The sequence below is a fragment of the Coniosporium apollinis genome (genome assembly GCF_000281105.1).
Source record: "Coniosporium apollinis CBS 100218 chromosome Unknown supercont1.29, whole genome shotgun sequence".
Taxonomy (NCBI): domain Eukaryota; kingdom Fungi; phylum Ascomycota; class Dothideomycetes; genus Coniosporium; species Coniosporium apollinis.
In genome coordinates, this window is record NW_006913291.1 from 194,795 (window position 1) to 214,991 (window position 20,197).

Consider the following 20,197-nt stretch of genomic DNA (forward strand, 5'->3'; position numbering starts at 1 on the left):
GCGCGGGACTCGGTCGAGGGTGAGATCATTTTCCTTGGTATGCTGGTGGAGGTAGGTTGTTGTTGGATAGACACGATCCTAGGCGGCTTCATCGGATAAAATTTCATAGCATACTTTTGCTCGGCGTTCTCTCAGGGGGTAATCAAGGGCGGTTCGCGCAGCTTTCCTTTATCCCTACGACGTTTCTTGCTGTTATGACTTGATTTGGTTCTTTCGCTGCAGCGCATACTCACTTCAGCGCACAAGGGAGGATTTTTGGTTTCGTACGCGTATACCGGCTACTCCTGTGTCGCGTTTCATGCACTAAAAAGACCGGTCTTGTATAGAGTAGCATGGTCCCCGTTAAGAGATCGGGGACTGTACAAGAGCAGTTTTCGGTCAACACCGTCCTTGCACCCCTAATTTCTTCCGCAGTTGAGCGCACTAAGCAGGAATTCAAAGTAACTCTCCGCATGAGCAACCTCGGACAGGAGATATGATGACTTGGCCGTATAGAGTGACAGAGTCTGCCTAATGCTAGCCCTCGCGCGTCAGGCTCTCAATACCTGTGGCGGTTCGATAGCTGGTGCGTTTCGCTGCTCAGCACACCATCGCATGGACGCGACCTGATGCGGTCCCATCGCGTCGTACTCGCACGCTGCCATGAAGATGCACGTCAGGGGCACCAAAACGTGAACTGCAGAACGACGAACAGACAAACCCTCTCCGCATTACGAGTACGAAGGCGAGGGACTCGAGTGCATAAATCGCACGTGTACTCTTGTCACCGGAAACTGATTTAATGCCAAGCCGGCGTTCGAACAGTTTTAGCGGTGATGTTCAATCTTCAATACCACACGGATTGATAGAATTGCTCTTGGAACAAGCGATTGCAGTAAGATAGCTAGCTGCTAGCTATGTTTCTGCCACTATAATACCATCGTTTATCCTATGGCTGAGGTTTACAGCGTGATTGAACATCACGACGGTGTTTGTTGATGCCGCACGTGAGTGAATAACTTTCCGGCAGCAAGAGTAGACTGAAGAGCCGCGCGGGTCCACATCAAGCGCTCGGGCCGAGACAGCGTCCCGCGATCTGCAGGGCTGCCCCACCATTCCGCGATTTCCCGCATGAGCCCTCCAGCTCAACACCAAAAAATTTCCTTGATAACATCCGCACCACCGTTTTGAGTATTTCCACGTCGTGCTACGTCCCTTAGAACCCGATAGAGGATAGACATCCTTATTGAAACCCTCATACGACCACCACCCACCTCTCCCTCCAACCCGAGAGACCGCAACACCCCTCAATTCCCCACCATGTCCCCCATCCCAATAACGATCATAACCGGCTTCCTTGGTTCCGGCAAAACGACCCTGATCCTGAATCTCCTCCCCCAGCTCCCCCTAGCCTACCGGCTCGCGCTCCTCAAGAACGAATTCGGCGATCTGGCCATAGACTCACAGCTGGCTTCCTCGGCCGCCGTCTCGGGCGTGCAGGAGCTCCTGAACGGCTGCATCTGCTGCAACCTCGTCGGGCAGCTCGGCGATGCCCTCGACACCCTGCGCACCGACGTACGCCCCGACCGCATCGTCATCGAGACCTCTGGAAGCGCGTTTCCGGCCACGCTGGCCATGGAGGTGAATCGGCTGGCGCGAGAGACGGGACACTATGTGCTCGATGGCGTGGTTGCGGTCGTGGATGTCGAGAACTGGAGGGGGTATGAAGACACGAGCCCCACGGCGAGGATGCAGGCGCGGTATACGGATCTGATTGTGCTGAATAAGTGGGAGGGCGTGGGTGAGAGGGCGCTGGACGATTGCTATGATCGGCTTGGGGCGATTGAGACGGAGACGGCGACGGTGAAGAGTGAAATGGGGAGGGTGCCGGTCGATGTCGTGTTTGGGCTTGATGGGAAGCTGGCGAGGGAGGGGGCGAGTTTGGGTGGGGAGAAGAGACATGAGCACGGGCATCAGAGTGAGGTTGAGGTGCTGAGTGTGACCATGGTGGGAGGGGACAGCGAGAAGGGCGTGGACTTGGACAAGTTGATGATGATGTTGGAGGATGCGCCCAAGGACGAGGTGTATAGAATCAAGGCCGTGCTTTACGCCTCTGGGTCGCCTACATCATCCAACGGCGAGAAGGCGCCAGTATCTACGGTAAAGGAACCGAGCAGATACATCCTCAACTGGGCCTTCGGCAGATGGACATTCACCCCAGCAGGAGTGGAATCTGCCTTGACGACCCCAGTGGACTCGGAGCGAGCAACTCCCTCTGCATCAGGCAGCTCGACACCTTCGCCGGCCCAGCGGGGAGATGAGCCGACGTTGCGAATGACCATCGTTACGGCGCGGTATGAGTCGAACAAGTGGAAGAAGAGTATTGAAGGCGGAGAGTACATCGCCTTAGCAGATGGAGCGAATGGACAAAACCTTGGCGTGGAGAGGATTTCATAACCTTGTGGCATGTGGTAGGGAAGCCCTTGACCGAGTACCGGTTTGTCCAGCCGCGTCGTTATCGGCTTCGCAGGATACAAGCAGAAACATCCAGCCTCTACAAAGGACGGTGTAGCAAAGGCTGCTCTTCAGGACTTGCAGCGTGGGCTTGACCGGATAAGCCCGCCGAGACGCTGTAACACTGATGTCTCGGCACGAGGCGATCTTAGAGGCTTGGATCAGAATTTGACCCGTGAAGAACGAGTAGAAGCAGTGGCTGGGGTAACAGTTGGCGATAGAAGAAACAATGAGCGCCTTGAGAAGCCTCGGGATGCCTTTTTAAATTTGGGACCCGGAGATGAGCAGTCGCGTCTGCGGGTTGTTACCAGAAGCAAAACGGAGCATGTTACTTAGGGAGATGTACGAGCATAGCCCGCCGAAGGGCAATGAGCCGCGCATTGTAAATATAGAGTTATGAATTCGGTGGACGTTCGTTTCACATGTGTCCCGCCGTGATACTACGGCACCAGACTGGATATACGATTCCTATCGAGAGATCGAATACCGGTTCCTTCTTTTGATATCCACGATCACACTGCAGACGTCATGGCAAGCCGACTCGCAATGAACGCGGGAATAACTGGCTTGCCGCTGCCACGCCCAGTAACGAAATCGAGAGCTGCACCAAGGGTGAGATGGCTCCGTTACAACATTATTCGAAGCTGTGTGATCTTAGCCGACACGGGATTGGCGTGCTGGCGACCTCGAACGGCATTGTCGTCTCGAGTTGAGCTTGTGTCTAACGACACCCAGCATTAAGCTAGCATAGATACCCATCTTTGGCGTCACTGTAAGGGTAAGGTATTTTTACCAAATGTGGCAGTTGTTCAGTCTGGTTTGGCGGCGAAACTTGGTAGCTGAGCGGGTACGAAAGCCGGCGGGTGCGATGTTTCAGCCGGCGTCTCTGATCGTAGCGAGCTGGTCTCATCTTCAGCTACGTCTGGAGAGATGTCTGGTGTTGCCGACGGATCGAAAGCAGGAAATGGTATCGGTCCTGAAGCAGATTGAGCAACCGTCCTTGGCGGGGTTGGAGTTTGCGGATCTTCTACTTGCACGGTAGCAACAGGCGGGGTGACCTCTGCCGTTTCTTCTTTGCTTTCCACGGAAGGCGGATGTGAGTCTGCTTGCCGAGTGGTGCTTAACCCGCGCTCCAGGGCAAGCCTGCGTGCCGCATCACGCTTTCGCTCTACATCTTGTTCCTCTTCTCGCTGTGCCCTCTCTTCCTCCTGCTTCAACTCTGACAGCGTGGGAACCTCCTCAATACCTGAATTTCCTCGGGTGATCTTTGGGGCTGGCGTCTGTCCTGATTGAGCGCTTCTCGACGATGGCGTCCTCGTTGAAGGACGAGAGCCTGACGGTCTCTTGCCCGAGCGTGTTTTCCCACTGCTATTCTCATCTGACCCGAGACCGGTTGTTCGCCGCTCGAGCACCGTCGCAAATTCGTCGTCCAGTGGAATGGCGTCATCCAGCTCGTCTTCGCTCGGGAAGATGTCACCCCGTGAACTAAGAGAATCTGTAGTGTGTCCCGAACCCGTCGTCTGGCTTCTGACTCGTTTGTGCGTTCTGGCAAAGCGCTCTTCCTCCTCGTCCTCCTCTGTCAGTGGCTGATTCTCTAGCTCAGTCCGCTGTGTTGTGCCAGGGTGCTCTTGTAAATCCGCCGCTGAAGGCTTATACCGTAATCCCTTGCCCCCAATCTTCCATGGTAGCCTGCCCAAGAAGCCGAAGTAGGACTGACTCGGAATCACGGTCGGATCCGCTTCCCCATCGTGCGGCGGGCCGGCGCTCTTCCTTCGCCCTCTTCGCGCGCCGTAGCTCATTGCTCGCTGTCGGCCGGGCTGCGCGGATCCGCCAGTTCCAGCAAGCAGCCTGTCCAGCTCGTCATTGCCCTCATTTGCCCAGCCTAGCAGGCCTTCGTTCTCGTCCTCGTCCCAATCGTCATAGAAGTCGAAACTTTGTTCAGCCCTGCCGCGCGATCGGCCTCGTTGTCGGCGCAATCGTTCTTCGCGTGTGGGAAAACATGGCGTGGTGCAGGCGTGGAAGCAGTTCCCTAGCGATGAGAAGCAAGGGTTTACGTATCTCCGCGAAAAGGTAAAGAGGTTGACCTGGGCGGTTTCGTTTGCGGACTCAAGGTTCTGCGACAGCTGATTGAGAGTCCGCCGGAGACGCGGGTCGTTGCGGCTGTACATCTTTGCGTCCTAGGAATATTTAGCAATGCAGAGATTCAACGCTTCTTGAACAGGAGCTACGACTCAGGAGCATGGGACGCCTAGCGCTCATGTGTTGGGAGATGCGAAGCGAGGATATGGAGGAGCGCAGTGGAAGCTTGGGGCTTCGGAGTTGACGGAGCGGGAGGCTGAAGCGCTTCTCGCTTGTTGAAGCTTGGCCTGGGGGGAAAAGGCTTAAGGTACCGCGGTCCAGAACAATCTTCTGGGTTCATATCTGCATTGTGCCAGCCGTTATGACGCTGAGAAACAGCCCGCTCCTGCCGTATCGGCGCTTCGGAGATGTCCCGACATCCTTTGAGACCCCTTTGCTAACCCTTCCCTGCACATCAGCAGCTCAGAGCGCTCCTCGTGTGTCACTGATTACATTACGCCGCCATGCGGTACATCCGTTATCTAAAGACCCCAAAGACCGACGGCAAGAAGCTCATAACCCTCATTACCATCACATCCGACCTAGGGGACAGCTTCCTAGCCGATGAGGTGGCTTTGGCAGCCACTGTTTGCTCCGCAGAGCCGCATGGGGACATCTATTTACGCAAAAGCCTGAAATGGACTCCGGGCATGCGCTCGTTACCTATTACCTTCGACCTTACTACCAGTGATGTGGATTGGCCCATCCGGATGCATGTCGGCCCTAGGAATGCCGGATACTCCGATCACTTCGAGAAGCATCACGATTCAGGGGATCTCCCATCTCTGATATCCGCGTGGAGCGATGTCGTCGATCCAGAGAAGGGTATCATGGAGGCCCACAGGCGTGTCGAGAGGCGCTTCATGCCTCTCAGCCACCGTACGCTGAGCGTGTGGGAAGAAACTGGTGAGAGCATAGCCAGGCATCTCTGGTGCGGGAGCCATGTCCTCGCGTCCACGCTGCAGCATGCTCACATTACCACAGGGATGCTGGCATAGCGCTCACAGCATACTTGGACCGCACAGTGGCCCTCCAGGCAGAGAGCATTCCTCTTCTCGAGCAGGTGCTAGGCTCAGCAACCTACAAGAAGCTCAACGTGATCGAACTGGGCAGCGGATGCGCGATTGTCGGCATCGGCCTTGCCCAGACGGTGCCCGACTGCGAAGCAATACTCACGGATCTGCCAGAAGCCGAGGAGATCGTAAACCACAATATCACTGCAATGAACCCAGCCATCTCATCGAGAGCAACTTTCCAGGCTCTCGACTGGGAGGAACCACTACCCGCCAAGATCCGGGATCGGCTTTTCGACATGATTCTCGTTGCGGATTGCACTTACAATCCGGACAGCAGCCCTGCTCTTGTGAAGACGCTGTCAGCGCTCGTCAAGCGATCGCCAAAAGCTATCATCGTAGTAGCCATGAAGGTGCGCCACGAGAGCGAATCGATATTCTTCGACTACATGAAAGACGCGAGCCTTGTCATCGAAAGCCATGTCGTCCTTCCTCTTCCACGTAATGAGGAGTGGTCTGACGCCAGTGAGCATGTCGACTTGTACGTCTTCCGCGACAAGGGAAGAGCCTACAGACCCGAGACGCCATTAGTCTGGGAAAGCTGAGATCGATTCACTTATCGGTGCTTGGTGATTGTGTCTCTTTGTTTTACAGCCGGGGCTCCTTCGTCAATCTCGGATAAGAGATTATTCTGCTTCTTAGTTAAGCGTTTGTACCCATCTGTCACTTCTCAGCCGGACTGGCGTCCAGCATCATCTGAAGAGGATTGTCCAAGCGGCTGTAGCTACGGATTCGGTGCCTGCTACTTAACATCGTTTATGGTTATTTGGGAGCGATCGGATCATTGACTTTTGTGTAATGGACTCCTTGCAGCAGTAAGTTGTCTAAGCTTGAATCAAACGGGACCGCGCAAGGACTAGTTATCATCAACGTGCTGCTGTTGAGTATATCCGCTGCGCTGTATGAAGGGTTTGGAGGCCCTCCAATTCACCGCTCTAAGACGCCCTGAGCTCCGCCACCGTGGACCATGCCGGACCGTCGTAGTAATCATCCCTCAAGTCTCCACTCAACTGATTGAATCCTGCGCAAAGTGAATGTGAAGGCTTGGGAAGACCAGAAACCCCCCAAATGATGGCGAAGACGAATGATATACTCTTTCACAATCAGAGGAGGTGTGACGTAGACGAATTAATTTCATACAGGAGTCCCCTCAGCCTATCTTGATGATTAGCTACAGATACTTGATACCATCAAGGAATGCAGCTGGAGATGGCAGGTGGGTCGATCACTAGGTACCTAGTTAGAGTGCGGTATTTTGAGCTAAGGCATTTCGACATTCGGTGTTTCAACCAAGACGGCGAGCGTCATCGCTGGAACGTGCATCTGCAGGCACAACACAACGCCACACGACCCTCGGACCGGCCAAAATTCAGTAATTCACGCAAAGCACTGCCTCCCCCTCAACACCACTCCTCTTTTTCGCCCTCTCGAAGCCGTCACCTATACCGACAGGCGTGCCCCAAGAGCATTAGTCATTGTTTCGTCGATTTTCTAGCCCGTCAATCCCCCGGTCGGTTGTTCCCGCTCACAACACTGAAAAACCTTGCCCTCCATTCAAACTTCGCCCAAAACTCAATTCCTCCAACAACTCCACGAATTCCAACTGACAGTCTTCCCCTCCAGACACCCTGGAAACAACCTAAGCAGACTGCCTTTGGTCTTCTCAAAGGCACCTTTATCAACACGGCCCCGCCGGCTATAGTCCAAGTCGAACTTCAAATTGTATCCACTCGACCACATCGCGACATCCTCAACAACCTACCGCCTCCTTCTGCTGAGGTCGCCTTTTGAACTTGAGCGTTTGATTTTCGTTCCGAATCAAACACTCTCCCCGGATTCACCACCCTCTCAGCTGCCGCATAGGACGTACTCTGAGTCTCTTCTCCTTCCCGGGGAAGAGTTGAGGAGGCCTCGCCCACAACTCAGCCTCGGGTTCGCCCCGTTCAAGCCTCCCTAACAGGACCCACCGAGTTAACGGACAAACCACAAAATCAAAACTAGGAGAACTTTCTGCCTGGGTATGGCACCTTCTGCGATCGCCACCATCACCGAATACACGAACAAGCTGTTTCTAGAGAATCTCGAACAGTCGGATTATAGTCTGGCTGTCAAGAATCCCGGCGACCATGTCTACCAAGACTCAAAGCAGCTGATTGGCGCTGCGCTGAAAAAGCGTGTTGAGAATATTGATTCGGAGACCTGCGGTGTGGGAGAGGAGGATGCGTTCTTCGTGGCCGATATGGGCGAGGTCTACCGCCAGCACCTGCGCTGGAAGATGAATCTCAAGCGAGTCAAGCCCCACTATGGTATGCCTATATGAGCCGACAAGCTGTGTATCTCTCTTAGCGAGCAACAGCTAACATTGTGGTAGCTGTCAAATGCAACCCCGATCCTCAAGTACTTCGCCTGCTCGCCGAGCTGGGCACCGGTTTCGACTGCGCCTCCAAAGCCGAGATCGAGCAGGTGATCAAGATGGGAGTTGACCCGTCGCGGATCATCTACGCCCAGCCCTGCAAGACCAAATCTTATGTCCGCTATGCCGCTCAGCAAGGCGTCAAGCAGATGACGTTCGACAACGCGGATGAGTTGTACAAGATCAAGCAGCTCTTCCCGGGCGCCGAGCTCTTCCTACGCATCCTGACCGACGACTCGGCAAGCCTGTGCCGCCTGAGTCTCAAATTCGGCGCCTCCTTGGATTCTACCCAGGATCTTCTCGAGCTGGCCAAGAAGCTCGAGCTCAACGTCGTCGGGGTCGCCTTCCACGTCGGCAGCGGCGCCTCCGACCCCGCGGCCTTCCTCAAAGCCGTCCAAGACGCCCGCGTCGTGTTCGACCAAGCCGAAGCGCTCGGCTTCCAGCTGCACACGCTCGACGTGGGCGGCGGCTTCGTCAGCGAGACCTTCGACGCCATGGCCGCCGTGTTGTCCGACGCTCTAGACGTCCATTTCCCGCCGCACATCCGCATCATCGGCGAGCCGGGACGGTACTACGTCGCCAACGCCTTCACCATCGCCTGCAACGTCATCGCCCGCCGCACCGTGCACGACCCGGAGCTCGGCACCACCAGCTACATGCTCTACCTCAACGACGGCGTCTACGGCAACTTCAGCAGCATCATGTTCGATCACCAGCACCCCGTGCCCCGCATCTTGAAAGCTGGCGACCGCATCCTCTTCGGCGAGCACGAGGATAGCTATGAGCTGGAGTCGGGAGGCAAGCTGCCGACCGAGTACTCCATCTGGGGCCCGACGTGCGATGGTATTGATTGCATCTCGGCTAGCTGCACCCTGCCGGAGACGCTGGATGTCGGCGATTGGCTGTACTTTGAGGAGATGGGCGCGTATACTAAGTGCTCGGCTACGAGGTTCAATGGCTTTACGGATTGCCATGAGACGGTTTATGTCTCGTCTGAGGCGGGGGCTAGTGCGCTTTTGGGGTTGTGAAAGAAAAAAGAAAAGGGGGGGTTTGTTGGAGCGGTGTGTTCAGCAGTTTCTCGAGTTTGAGGTGGAGGAAGTTTGGCTTTTGATGGCTTTACGTCACTGATTGCATTCCTGCATTGTATAGACCGCTGGCGACTGTTTGCTTGATGGTTCCTCTGAAAGCGTAGAATTAATCTGGGTTTTGTTGAGGCTTTCTTCCATTGCGCCCCGAGATTGAAGATGATGGGAGGTAGGCCTTTGATCGGCTTTCAGACATGTCAGCATGTTGAAAACCCGTTCGACTGATATCTGGCTGTTCAATATTCGAGGCATTCAATACTCTGAGTATTGGGTTAGATTTTCTCTTGATCACTCCGCTAAAGCATCTGACAAATTTTCAAAAGGGTGGACAGCATAACTCCCTATCTACAGACATCGGTACGTCGGCATGTTGATGGAGCAGCATCAGTGTTCCCCTTACACAGGATTGTCGCTGTTCCTTCCAGTAGGCAGTCTGGAGGAGTGTACCAGAGGGCCTTCGGTTTTGGCTTCTTATGCTCGTGTTCTCTGAAGCGGTGTTTTGTACGCGTGAGCGGGCTTTCCCAGGCTGCATATGCAGGAACTAGAATACGCAGAGAGGGCTGGACTAGCACTGCGGTGATTAGAATCCTGAAATAAGACGTGTGAATGGCGCAAGAAGATCAGGGCGCCTGGGGCCGGCTAGGTAGCAAGGCTTCAGACGGAGTTTCATTGAGCCAGTAACTACCGGGAGAAAGATAGCGCCTGAAATTGAAAGACCTCATTTTGCCTGTGGATGGAGAAGAAAAACCACTTTTGGTCCTAAGAAGCAACGCCAGAACCGCAGATACAACCGCCAAGCGCAGATGAATCTGAACCGGAAGCTGTAGAAGACCAAGGGAAATAATGATGGGAAGTATGGATGTGCATGCCAGCCATGCCATACACCCTAGTACGCCCGCGACCTCACACGTCAGCCCGTCAGCCCATTGGTCCACCATTCGCCGCATTCGGCTGCACGCCTGTAGCATCTCGGCATAGGCGATCGTCCAAGCAGCAAAGAGATGGCGAAAGCCCAAAGCCCTACTCCGAGCCGCTAGCAAATGATGGCCGGAAGGGTATCACCAGCCGAGTGCCGCTCCCTCAATGCCACGGCCCAGTGAATCTCAGCAGTAATCCCCCACCACCTCCTCGACCGTCCTCCTGCCTCTCCCAACACTCCCAGCCTCACCATCCGGTCTATCGTCATCAACCTCTCCATAAGCTTCTCTGAGATTCATCTCCTCCATCTCGTTTGCGAGCCGCTGCATCGTCACCTGTTTCGGGCTGCCGGTTCCTTTCTCGGAGCGGGGAGGCGTTGGGGACTGCGCGAAGCGGGCTGGGTGCTCGTTGCCATTCAGGGCCTGTGCTGGGGGTTGAGATGAGGGCAGGAGGGGCGTTATCGGCGGCGAGGGCGGCGATGGGTGGTGTGTAGACGAAGCCGGATGGGTGCTAGCATGGAACTGCTGCGCAAGGAGGCGGCCGCGTGGGCGGGCGAGAAGGGCGGGGTTATGGAGGGCAGCGAAGGGGTCGGGTTTCGGCGCCGGCGGCGGAGTTGTGCTTTTGGTGGCGGAGTTCTCGGTCTCGGGGACGGCGGGCTCGTGTGGTACCGGGGTGGTGGCAGGAGTTGGCGGCTTCGAGCGTGATGTGGACTGGTTGCTGTGACTGCCGTCTACATCAGTGGTGGCGTTGGCAGACTCGTCCGCCTTCGCATCCCCATCCTCAGCATCCTGGCTGGCGCCAGGAACAGGGTCTTCTTCCGATTCCAGGATCTCTCCCTCTTCAACATCCGTTGCAGACCGATGCTCTGACTGCGCCGTCTCCACCGCTTCAGCACCCGCAGCTTCCCCCTCTCCCTGCTTTTTCTTCTCGTCCGCCACCTCAGCAGCCCGATCGCACGGATCCTTCGCAAAGCTGATACGGCAGGTCCTGAACATCGCATGGCACGTCAAGAACACAAAGGCCCTCGCAGCCGCCCTGATATTCTCAAAGACCACCTGCATGCTCCGATCCGGAAGCCTCTGCACGCTCTGCACCCAATGCGCCTCAATCTCCTGATGCAGCCTCAACTTCGCCTCCAAGATAAACGGCGTGACATGTCCCGGGGCGTCGCGCACAATGATGCAGCGCGTATACTCGTTCACGAAAATCGGGCGCTGGAGCCAGACCGGAACCGGCCAGGTATGTGAGCTCAGATGCGTGACATTCACCGTACGCTCCGAGAAGACGAGCGGGTTGGCTTTAGCAGAGGCCGCGAAGTCCCGAGCGCAGTTTTGGTAGACGAAGACGAGCATGACAGTCATGGAGGCGCTGATGGCGGACGTGTCGAGCAGGTCCGCGGAGAAGAGAGCCCCGCCGTGGACATGGTCCAGCACTTCGGAGAGCGTGATGCCGACGGGGAGGTTGTCGATTATGACGGTGCGGCGGGTGTTCTTTTCTTCTGGGATGGGGGTGTAGGATATGCCGTGCTTGAAGAAGGCGGGGAGGAGGGGATCCTCCATCTTCGAACGCTCGGGATCTGAGCCGTCCTGTTCCTGTCCGGTACGGGATCCTTGTTCGTCTCGGCCGTTGAGGGAGCTTCTGAAAGATGCGGTCGAGGAGAAGGAGGTGTCGTAGCTAGGGACGCCCTGAAGTTTTGTCGGCGAGACTTGGAAGCCGGGCCCGCGGAAGCTTGAGCGCGGCCCTGGCGGCGGAGCCCACCTCGAGCCTTGCAGCGCAAAGTTTCCTTGGGCTGCTTGGTCAAAGGCCAACTTGGGCTGCGGAGCTTCCTTACGCACCGAACCGTCTTGCGCAGAGCCCGGGTTGAAGCGATCAAGGTTATCCGCGGTAGTGATTTCTAGACAGGTGCCGCTACTATTACCTAACGCCTTGTCTTTTGCGGCCTTGACTTCGATTCCTAAACCGACGCTCTCGGTGGTCTTCGCTGGAGCGTTTGGTTCAGAAGACTGGGGCTTATCGAATAGCTGGGTGTAGGAGGGGTAAGATCTAGTTGCTGTAGTAGATCGGGTGACACGAGGAACTTGCGGCTAGTTGTAAATGTCAGTACTCAGTCAAAGCGTAGCTGATCGGCCTCGCAGCCCACTCCGAGAATCATCATGGAGAGTTTCCGAGGGGTGGGATCAGAGAAGCTGTGCACCACATTGTTCGATGTGACTTACCTCGGCAACCGGCTCTTGATCATTCGACTGTACAGTCTGCTTGCTGATTGGAGTGGTGTGACAAAGAGACAGTGGCGGTGTCGGACAAAGCGTCTGCGAGCCGTCCTCAACATCCAGCAGGTTTCCGAGTTCCCCTTTCGACGTTGGAGCTGCAAGCGCCGAAGTACCTTCACGTACCCGCCGCGGACTCGAATCACCGAGCAGGAGCTCAGTCCGCAGCGTCTTACGTCGCCACTGCTCCTTCCTGCTTACGAGCTTCAGGCTCAGTTTGAAGTTCTGTTCCTGTGCTGCGTTCAAGCTCTCTTTCAGCCCAGCGATCTCCTGAGCAGCGGGGTTGCGCAGTGAAGCGAGGTTGTCAAGCAGGTAGTTGCTCGCTCTATGCGCTTCGCTTCGCGCATCTTTTGCGTGGGCAAGCTCGGCTTCGAGGACGGCGATGCGTTGGTAGAGCTGCGTGATCAAGTCTTGTGGTGGATGCGGAGCGGACTTCGGCTGGACGCATTGAAGCTCATTGCTTGACGTGCCGTTGAAAGGATTGCTTGGTAGCATATTGCGCAATGTTTGCCAACTCATTGTTGAGATGGCTGTGGTCGGCCTCGGAAGGACGACCCGGATCAAGATGAGTTACGGACGGACCGGTTGTATGAAGGAAAGTGGCGCGGCTTCGGTGTATTGCTTAAGCAGTGAAGCGATGCATGTGCTTCGAAGCGGGTTTTCTTCCTTCGTCAGCGGACGGAAGCTCGACCTTGTTCCGACGTATTGTTTGATGCCGACGCAGAGAAGTAAGACCAGGGGAGGTCCAAAATTGTAGAGTGCTTGCAGAAGAGTGAAGATTAAGCGGAAACGGTCAGAAGAAGATCCCTCGAAAGGCAACAAGAGGATGGAGTGGAGTCCCTGGAGGAGTGCACGAAACTTGGATTACGGAGCTATCCTAGTCAGCTAAAGCGTGACCACAAACAGTCAGGGTCATGAAGGCTCATCCACGTGGTAGATGGGTTTTAGTTCCAATCAAAAGCGAAGGAAGAGAAGGTTGTTCAGATAGAGACTCGACCCAGGTTGACCATGGCCAACTTGTAGCCAGCAAGGATGCAGCTAGTCACGCTAGGCGTGCTAGCATGTGCATGGTGAAGGGGAGGCATCGGCTTGAGGTGTCATGCAAGAGATCATCCGGAAGAGAGACGGTTGCATGAAGAATGTGTGAAGTGGCGGGAGCAGCTCGCACGTTGTGCATGTAGTCAGTCTCGGGGCGAATTAAGCGCGTTGGGGTGGGAAGCTTACTTAGTTGAAATGCTACTCTTCGGATTGATGACGATGATGATGACCTTCTACGCTGGTGATTTAAGAAATTGTTTATATGCTGCTAGACAAGCTGCCGCTGCAGTTTGACAAGGGATTTTGTGGTGAGCAAGTTTCAACGCACTAGGTCGTTGAGCGCAACGCAAGAACAACGCTATGCTGAACTGAAGGCACTTCGATTCGCACACCCATACCAAGGGGCTTCAGGATGAGATATACTACAAACCAAATGCCGCCACATCCCAAATCCCGATTCGCCCTCGTCCGAGCGCCATATCTCGACCAACAGATATACAGAGAGACTGGTAAATGGAACAAAAGTAGATGCAGAGACGTCCACGAACACCCATCGTGGGAGGTAAACATAAAGGTCAAAGCCCGCTGCGTAAGCGCATATCAAACATTTTCAGAGAACCTGGCTTACGGAGATTTTGTGACAGGGAGAAACAAACGCCATGCTAGCCGACATATGCGATGAAGCCGCTGAGGAAAGCTCGTCCCGGAGACGTCCTCTAAACTCCGGTGACTCGGGAATGCTGGAACGTAGACATCGTCGGCGGTGGTGACAAAAGGGACTCGTTGTTCTGAGGGATGGAAGAGATGGTCGAACTAGGGATTATGGTGGCGTCGTAGGGGGGAGGATGGTAGAATCAGGGCTCGTCTACCGGAAACCGGGCAAAATGCTTTTCCCAGATCCAGCCCACTTTTTTGAGTGCGTCATCTTGGTTTCGGGCAAGCCAAAGCTCACCCTTCTGGCCTATGACGTCGAAGATCTGCTTGCACGTTAGAATTGGAACTTATGTATGTAGAATGTTAGGTTAAGTATATTGAAAATTGGCTGACCTCGCCAGGCACGTAGCGAAGATAAGGGTAACCACCCTCCGTGCGATCGTGGGCGATGTTGAACTCGAAGAGACTAGCTGCCAAGAACAGGACTCTTGGTTCACCGTTGTCCACACTTGGGGAACCGGCCCTAGTGGTGGTAGGGGAATCCGACATCGGCATTGCCGACGAGAAGATCGAAGATCCTCGGTTGTACCCGCCCTGTGTGTTTGAAATGTGGGCTGGATTAGAAGCCGGACGGGATTCAGGCGTGTCGAGGCTGAGACGAGGAAAGGATGGCGAAGGTAGAGGCTCCGTGATCCGACCAGTTGCAGTGGAAGGCCTAGCGGGGAAATATGACGGGCCGGCAGCGGAGAGTGAACGAGGCGTTGAAGGTCCACGGCTAGATAAGGCGGAGCCCGCGCGCATCCTCCCCATAGGAGAGGGTTGGGCCTCACCAAAGGGCGTCATGGTATCCATGGGTGGTAATATCGGGAAGTTGCCGCTGAATCGCTGGACAAAGTCAGGTGAAGCCATAATAGCAGACTGCTCGCTGTTAATAGATTGCGTGCGCTTCGAGCTTGCGAAGGTGGAAGGCCGCTTGGTGGACAGGCTGTCGGCGAAGATTGATGCTGATGGTGACGACATCTTGCACAGTTCTTTGACCTGATTTGCATCGCAGATCACAAAAGATTCCACGAGTTGCTCAACGGGCCTGAAGTCGCTGAAATATCTCGCTACAACCTCCGACATGTCTTGAGAGAACATGTTGCTGGCGGGTCGGTCCGGTATCGTTTCGTCGAGCACGTTAACCTTTCTCCTCCAGATGTCTTGCCACTGCTTCTGGACATCGATGAATTGATCAAGGCAGGCCTCGATCAACTTCTTCGTCAGTGCGTACAGTTTCGGCAGCTCTAGTTTCAAAGTTTCATTCAGAGCCTGAAACTGATCTGCTGCTTCCTGTGTCTTCTTGTCTGGCTTTTCACCGCGATCGATCATGCCCTTGAACCGAGCGTAATCGACTATGCGCTTCTTCCGCTTCTGCATCATCCTCTGAGGGTTGTCGTGAACCTTCCAAAGCGTCAAGATAGGATTGATCACTTTGCTGGTCAGAGCGGCTTTCTGCTTGGTGTCAGCGGGTCTCCAATATATCTAGTGTGTGTCTGGGTGTGTAACTTACATGCTCCGGGAGCGCGATTGTAGTAATCTCCCGAACAGCCATCGAATACCTCCGCCACTTGCTTTCAAGCTCGGGGGAGGTACCCGGTCTGACGTCAATGAAACCTTCAATTGCAAGGATAAGACTGTTGCATCGATCGACGTATTGCTGTACGTCCTCCATGTACTTCTCAACGTCCCGCATCACAATCTGCAATTGGAAGAAATGACCGCCGAACTTTTGCGCTATTGCGTCGTAGTCTTGATCATCGACGGACTCAGTCAGCCCAACCTGCTGCTTCAATCGTTCAGTTCGACGTCCGATGACTTTGGCGAGGCCAGATGGTAGGCGAGCGTCAGACTGGTTCCGCTTCCGGTTGACGACCTGATCGATGAGCTCCGCTCGTTTCTTCGTTTCGTTGATACGATTGCAGATGCTTCGAAGTTCCCGCAATGCCGTTTCTAGATTCTTGTAATCGGGATGATCCTTTGGCGTGCACTTGAGCAAGTCCGTTAATATCAAAGGATATTTCATCAACCTCTGCGTGGGCTTTACTAGGAGCGAGTCCAGATCCCACGTTGTAGTGAGATCGTTCGCGTAAGCACGACACTCTGCGAGCCAGACCGGGACCTTGGGTCTTTGCTGCAGTGCGACAAGGCGTTGATTCGCCGCCTCATGGCTCTTAATGTACGTGCCGTAGCACTTTTCCATTGCCGTGAGGTTCTGCAAGAAGGCCTCACCAATCAACGTCTTCCTGTCCTGCGCGTCATCTAGCTGATCTGGGAAGCTGGAAGAGGACTGATCGGTTGTTGCGCTGTGCGAGGTGGATACACTGCCACGTTTGACGCTCCATTTAGCGGTCTTCGTCATCGTATAGATGCTTGCAGCAGCTGGCTTCAGTGTTGAGATGAACTTCTCGGAAAAGTCTGCAATCTCCTTGGAGTTGCTGAACAGGACTCTCCGGTCATCATCAGTGATGGTGTCTATCGAAGTCGAGGTGCCCTTGTAAATGTCTTCGACGATCCTCATGTCTTGCGCGTGACTGAACTCGGTATCTAGCAGCTCCTTAACCAGATGCCTCCGTTCCTTCAAGCGCTTTTGATCGTCATTTTCCGCGTCAGACATCTGCGATGGCTCTTGAGACAACGGCGTTATGGATTGGGAGCGGCGCGCATTAGCGGACCCCGGCTGGCTACGTTCCCCATCGTACTCATCACTCGTACGAACCGCTGGGACTGGAGGGACCGCTGGTGGGAAGAGGCTTGATGGTGGAAGTTGGCCATAGACACTTGGGGATAGTGGGGACCGTATCGGCTTATTTGGGGACAGCAACCCATCGATTGCAGTGGGTGGTGGAGGCGGTGGTGAATGGCTTGGGAATGGCGGCAAAGTTGGGGAGGGTTCCGTCGACGCGACCTGAATTGCAAGACCAAACCGAGTTCCGTTGTCCGAAACTTCTGACAGTCGAGACCGGCTATCAGCCCATGTGCGCGGGGTGGACTCAGCTGCCTCATCGTGCGAACCTGTCGCACCAGATGTGTAGCTCCGATCCTTAGGAGGTGGTGTTGGTGGGTACTCCAATTCCGGAGTTTGGTGATCGCTCGCTTGGCCGTATTTCCGCGACTGGCCAAAGATGATTGCTGTCCCGGTATACCCGTCGTCGGGCGATGCGTTCAACGCACGCACGCCGGTAGGGTCAAGGTGGGAGACATCCGCCACTGGAGGGGTTTGAGGTGTTTCAAAGCTTCCCACTGGGCCGGTTGCAGCCCTCAGGAGCTGCTCCAGATACACTTGAGTCGCCTGCTTCGACTCCCAGTTTCCATGCCGCGCCAGCTCTGGTGACATGGCCTGGATTTGCTGTTGGAACCCAAATGCCATCTCTGGTGTGACGTAGCTAGAGGTGTAATATTGTTCTAGAATCTGGTTGACCATGCTGTATGCTTTGCCGTCTAGGGTGAAGCGTTCCTTTCCGGATAATGCCGGCGTCCCATCGGGTGTCTGGTCGTCCTGAGCGTAAACATCATCTGCCTGCTCGAGGTACGATATTCGTGGGTCAGAAGTATCGAAAGCACGCGCGAGTCTTCGGTTAACACTCATCTCGGTCTCCGCCTTTGTGCGATCTTTCGTACCCCACTCCTGGCGAGGCTCGGTGATCGTAGGGGTGGCGCCAAGCATTATCTGTATTGACTCCGAATCATCTTTCTCCGACATAGCGTCTTCAGTGAACTGGGTGGGTGATGTGCGAGCCGAGCTGGATGAACTAGTGCGCATCATCCTGACGTGATTTAGTATCGAATCTTGCTCCGCTCCAGACTGCCGCTCGAACATGACATTTTCATTGCTGTCATGAAGGAAGGAGCCTGATGCTCCAGTTTCCGCGCCATTGTCCTCGTCCGCCTCCACCGTCACAAGCGGTACTTGCACGGGGAAGCCGCCAGGCATTCCAAGAATCGGCGATTCGTCACCCTCGAACTCAGTTGCGCCGGTGACAGGCTCTTCCTCGCTCGGTCGTGGGAGATCATTTGTTTCGAGAAAGAGGCGAGGTGATTGAGATCCTCCGATGCCATCGTTAGCTTCACCAGATGCAGGCACATGAAACGGTCCGGCATGGGTGTAAGCAAACTCTGCGTCAGGCCTCTGTGTTCCTCCACTCGCGTCTCTGAACGGGATATGATCTTTTTCTTGCTCTGGTCGCAGCGGGTTCGACGGAAGTGCTAGACTGGTGTTGTCCTCATCCTGAGCATATTCTCCATGCAAGTCTAGAGAGAAACTAAGACCGGACAGCTCCTTCAAATCGGCTGATGCTTCTCCTCCTGCTGGCCTTGAAATCTGTTGCCTTGCGCGGGCACTTCGGAGAGGCGGAGAAGTCTTCGGCAGAGTCGTTCTAATGCGAGCCTCCAAGCGCCGATTATTTGTTGGTGTTTTGTTGGGGCTTGGCTCGTATCTTCGTGCTGGTTTGCTGGGCGGCGGCGTCGAAGGTGGTTTGCTCGGCATGTTTTCCTTCCCCGTGTGCGCGGCTGCACGGGGCCTTCGTCTATCTCTTGTAGGGGAAGTCGCGGGATACATCGGACTGCTCACTGCTGAGTTGATGTGTGGGTTGGATATGGAATAAGAAGAGTCGGAGGTAGCGCTTGACCTCCGAGAAGGAACCGGTATCCTAGATACTGGCGACCTTGGGCCTTGGCCATTCGGACTTGATCCGGAGCGAGCGTTGAATGATACAGGGAGGAGGATCGGACTCATAAGCGAATCGATAGATGGAGCAGGGCCCGTAGTGGACGGTGAGCCTGGAATATCACTGTTGTATCTTCGGTGGCCGGTGGCGGAAGAGGTCCGGTCGGGGGGTGGCATGTCGTGTATCGCTCTTGGAGTCACCTGAAGGTTGTCGATTCGACCATGCCCGAAAGATGCGACAGTCCGGAGCGCGCTGCTCTCCGACAACCTCCTTCGATGACCAGCCCCATGTATCCCATGCCCTGGACTCGAAAAAGCATCTGTCTGGTCAATCTCGCCAAACAGAAGCGGCCGCGCGAGGCCTTGTGACTGATGGCTCCGATCTGATCTGAAGCTCGATGAACTATCGGCTGCCGGGTCTTGAGAAGCTACGCTTTCACGATCGGTGGAAGTTCGCCGCGCACTCGATGCCGACGAAGCAGTGCTTATGGCGTAAGAGTCGCGCTTCTTGTACCTCTGTGGACCGAACTCTTGTTCCTTCAGAGGATCTAGAGAATGTGTAGTGTGTGCCCCGGGACCGGCTAGCCTAGGCGCGGACGGCGTTCGCGACCTCCGAGCCTTGCCATTGACTGCCGGAGCTGTCGTTGTAGGTTGGTCGAACTTGTTCGCCAGTGCCTTTACCCTCCCCGAGCTTGCGAGTGTTGGTTTGAGTGTCCGCTTTTCTAATGCGGTCGGCTGAGTCGATGCTGGAGTCGAGACTGAGCGGAAATTTGAGCGGTAGGAGGCGCGCGATGACGGTGCGGAAGAGTGGGCTGGGTTCACCCCAATAGTGGGTACAGGCTGCCGGCGCGTTGTTGCCGCCATCAAGTCGGTGACACCTTCGGGCGGTGCGGCGGGAGGCTGTGGGCAGTGTTCCAACGTTCCTGACGGCGAGAGGTGGAGTCGATAGAAGTCATCCGGGGTTGCCGTTCTGCTTTGATCTTCGCTAAAACCCGCCGTCGCTTGCGCATCGTTCCAAGGCGGACGCAAAGCTTCAGGGTCGGATGGGAGTTGACCGCTTTGCATGCTTTGCACCTGGAAACATCGCCCTCACGCCGGTGTGCGGTATGGGGCCCGAAGGCGGTTTCGAGAGTGCGGGAGGGCCGTATCGCAGCGTGGCTCAGGCAGATCCAAGGAGGGTCGCCAATCAGACGGTGTAAATGGGAGGAGCTGTTCAGGCGAGCTGGTGGTGTTGTCGGCGCGAGCGAATGAGGCCGACAAGGATAGCTGTGTACAACTCACACCTGGGGACGGGGGTGGTTTGATGCTGGGCAAGGCATAGACCAATCAGGGCGTGGGGGTTTGGCGGGTGCGGCTGTGAGGCTCGACAAGGCGCTGGCCGAGGTGGACGTCTCCTGAGTGAGGCAAGACGACGTGTCCGGCGGCGAAGAACG

At 55.3% G+C, this 20,197-nt stretch overlaps 6 protein-coding genes across 6 annotated transcripts; 3 read left to right on the forward strand and 3 right to left on the reverse strand.

Annotated features, from left to right (window-relative positions):
* Positions 1-1,299: 1,299 nt before the first annotated feature.
* On the forward strand, positions 1,300-2,436 carry W97_05955 (uncharacterized protein; the record flags this gene model as incomplete). The annotated part of the gene is made up of 2 exons (XM_007783836.1): positions 1,300-2,229; positions 2,302-2,436. 2 exons carry the CDS (start codon positions 1,300-1,302, stop codon positions 2,434-2,436), a joined length of 1,065 nt encoding a protein of 354 aa, XP_007782026.1.
* An 866-nt stretch (positions 2,437-3,302) lies between these two features.
* On the reverse strand, positions 3,303-4,661 carry W97_05956 (uncharacterized protein; the record flags this gene model as incomplete). The annotated part of the gene is made up of 1 exon (XM_007783837.1): positions 3,303-4,661. The coding sequence occupies one exon, from the start codon at positions 4,659-4,661 to the stop codon at positions 3,303-3,305; it is 1,359 nt and encodes a 452-aa protein (XP_007782027.1).
* A 414-nt stretch (positions 4,662-5,075) lies between these two features.
* On the forward strand, positions 5,076-6,229 carry W97_05957 (uncharacterized protein; the record flags this gene model as incomplete). The annotated part of the gene is made up of 2 exons (XM_007783838.1): positions 5,076-5,542; positions 5,596-6,229. The coding sequence occupies 2 exons, from the start codon at positions 5,076-5,078 to the stop codon at positions 6,227-6,229; spliced, it is 1,101 nt and encodes a 366-aa protein (XP_007782028.1).
* Positions 6,230-7,704: 1,475 nt separating this feature from the next.
* On the forward strand, positions 7,705-9,125 carry W97_05958 (ornithine decarboxylase; the record flags this gene model as incomplete). Its single annotated transcript, XM_007783839.1, has 2 exons — positions 7,705-7,990; positions 8,056-9,125. The coding sequence occupies 2 exons, from the start codon at positions 7,705-7,707 to the stop codon at positions 9,123-9,125; spliced, it is 1,356 nt and encodes a 451-aa protein (XP_007782029.1).
* Positions 9,126-10,285: 1,160 nt separating this feature from the next.
* W97_05959 (uncharacterized protein) lies at positions 10,286-12,862 on the reverse strand (the record flags this gene model as incomplete). Its single annotated transcript, XM_007783840.1, has 2 exons — positions 10,286-12,184; positions 12,317-12,862. 2 exons carry the CDS (start codon positions 12,860-12,862, stop codon positions 10,286-10,288), a joined length of 2,445 nt encoding a protein of 814 aa, XP_007782030.1.
* A 1,397-nt stretch (positions 12,863-14,259) lies between these two features.
* On the reverse strand, positions 14,260-18,032 carry W97_05960 (uncharacterized protein; the record flags this gene model as incomplete). The annotated part of the gene is made up of 3 exons (XM_007783841.1): positions 14,260-14,382; positions 14,453-15,553; positions 15,612-18,032. The coding sequence occupies 3 exons, from the start codon at positions 18,030-18,032 to the stop codon at positions 14,260-14,262; spliced, it is 3,645 nt and encodes a 1,214-aa protein (XP_007782031.1).
* Between the last annotated feature and the right edge of the window lie 2,165 nt (positions 18,033-20,197).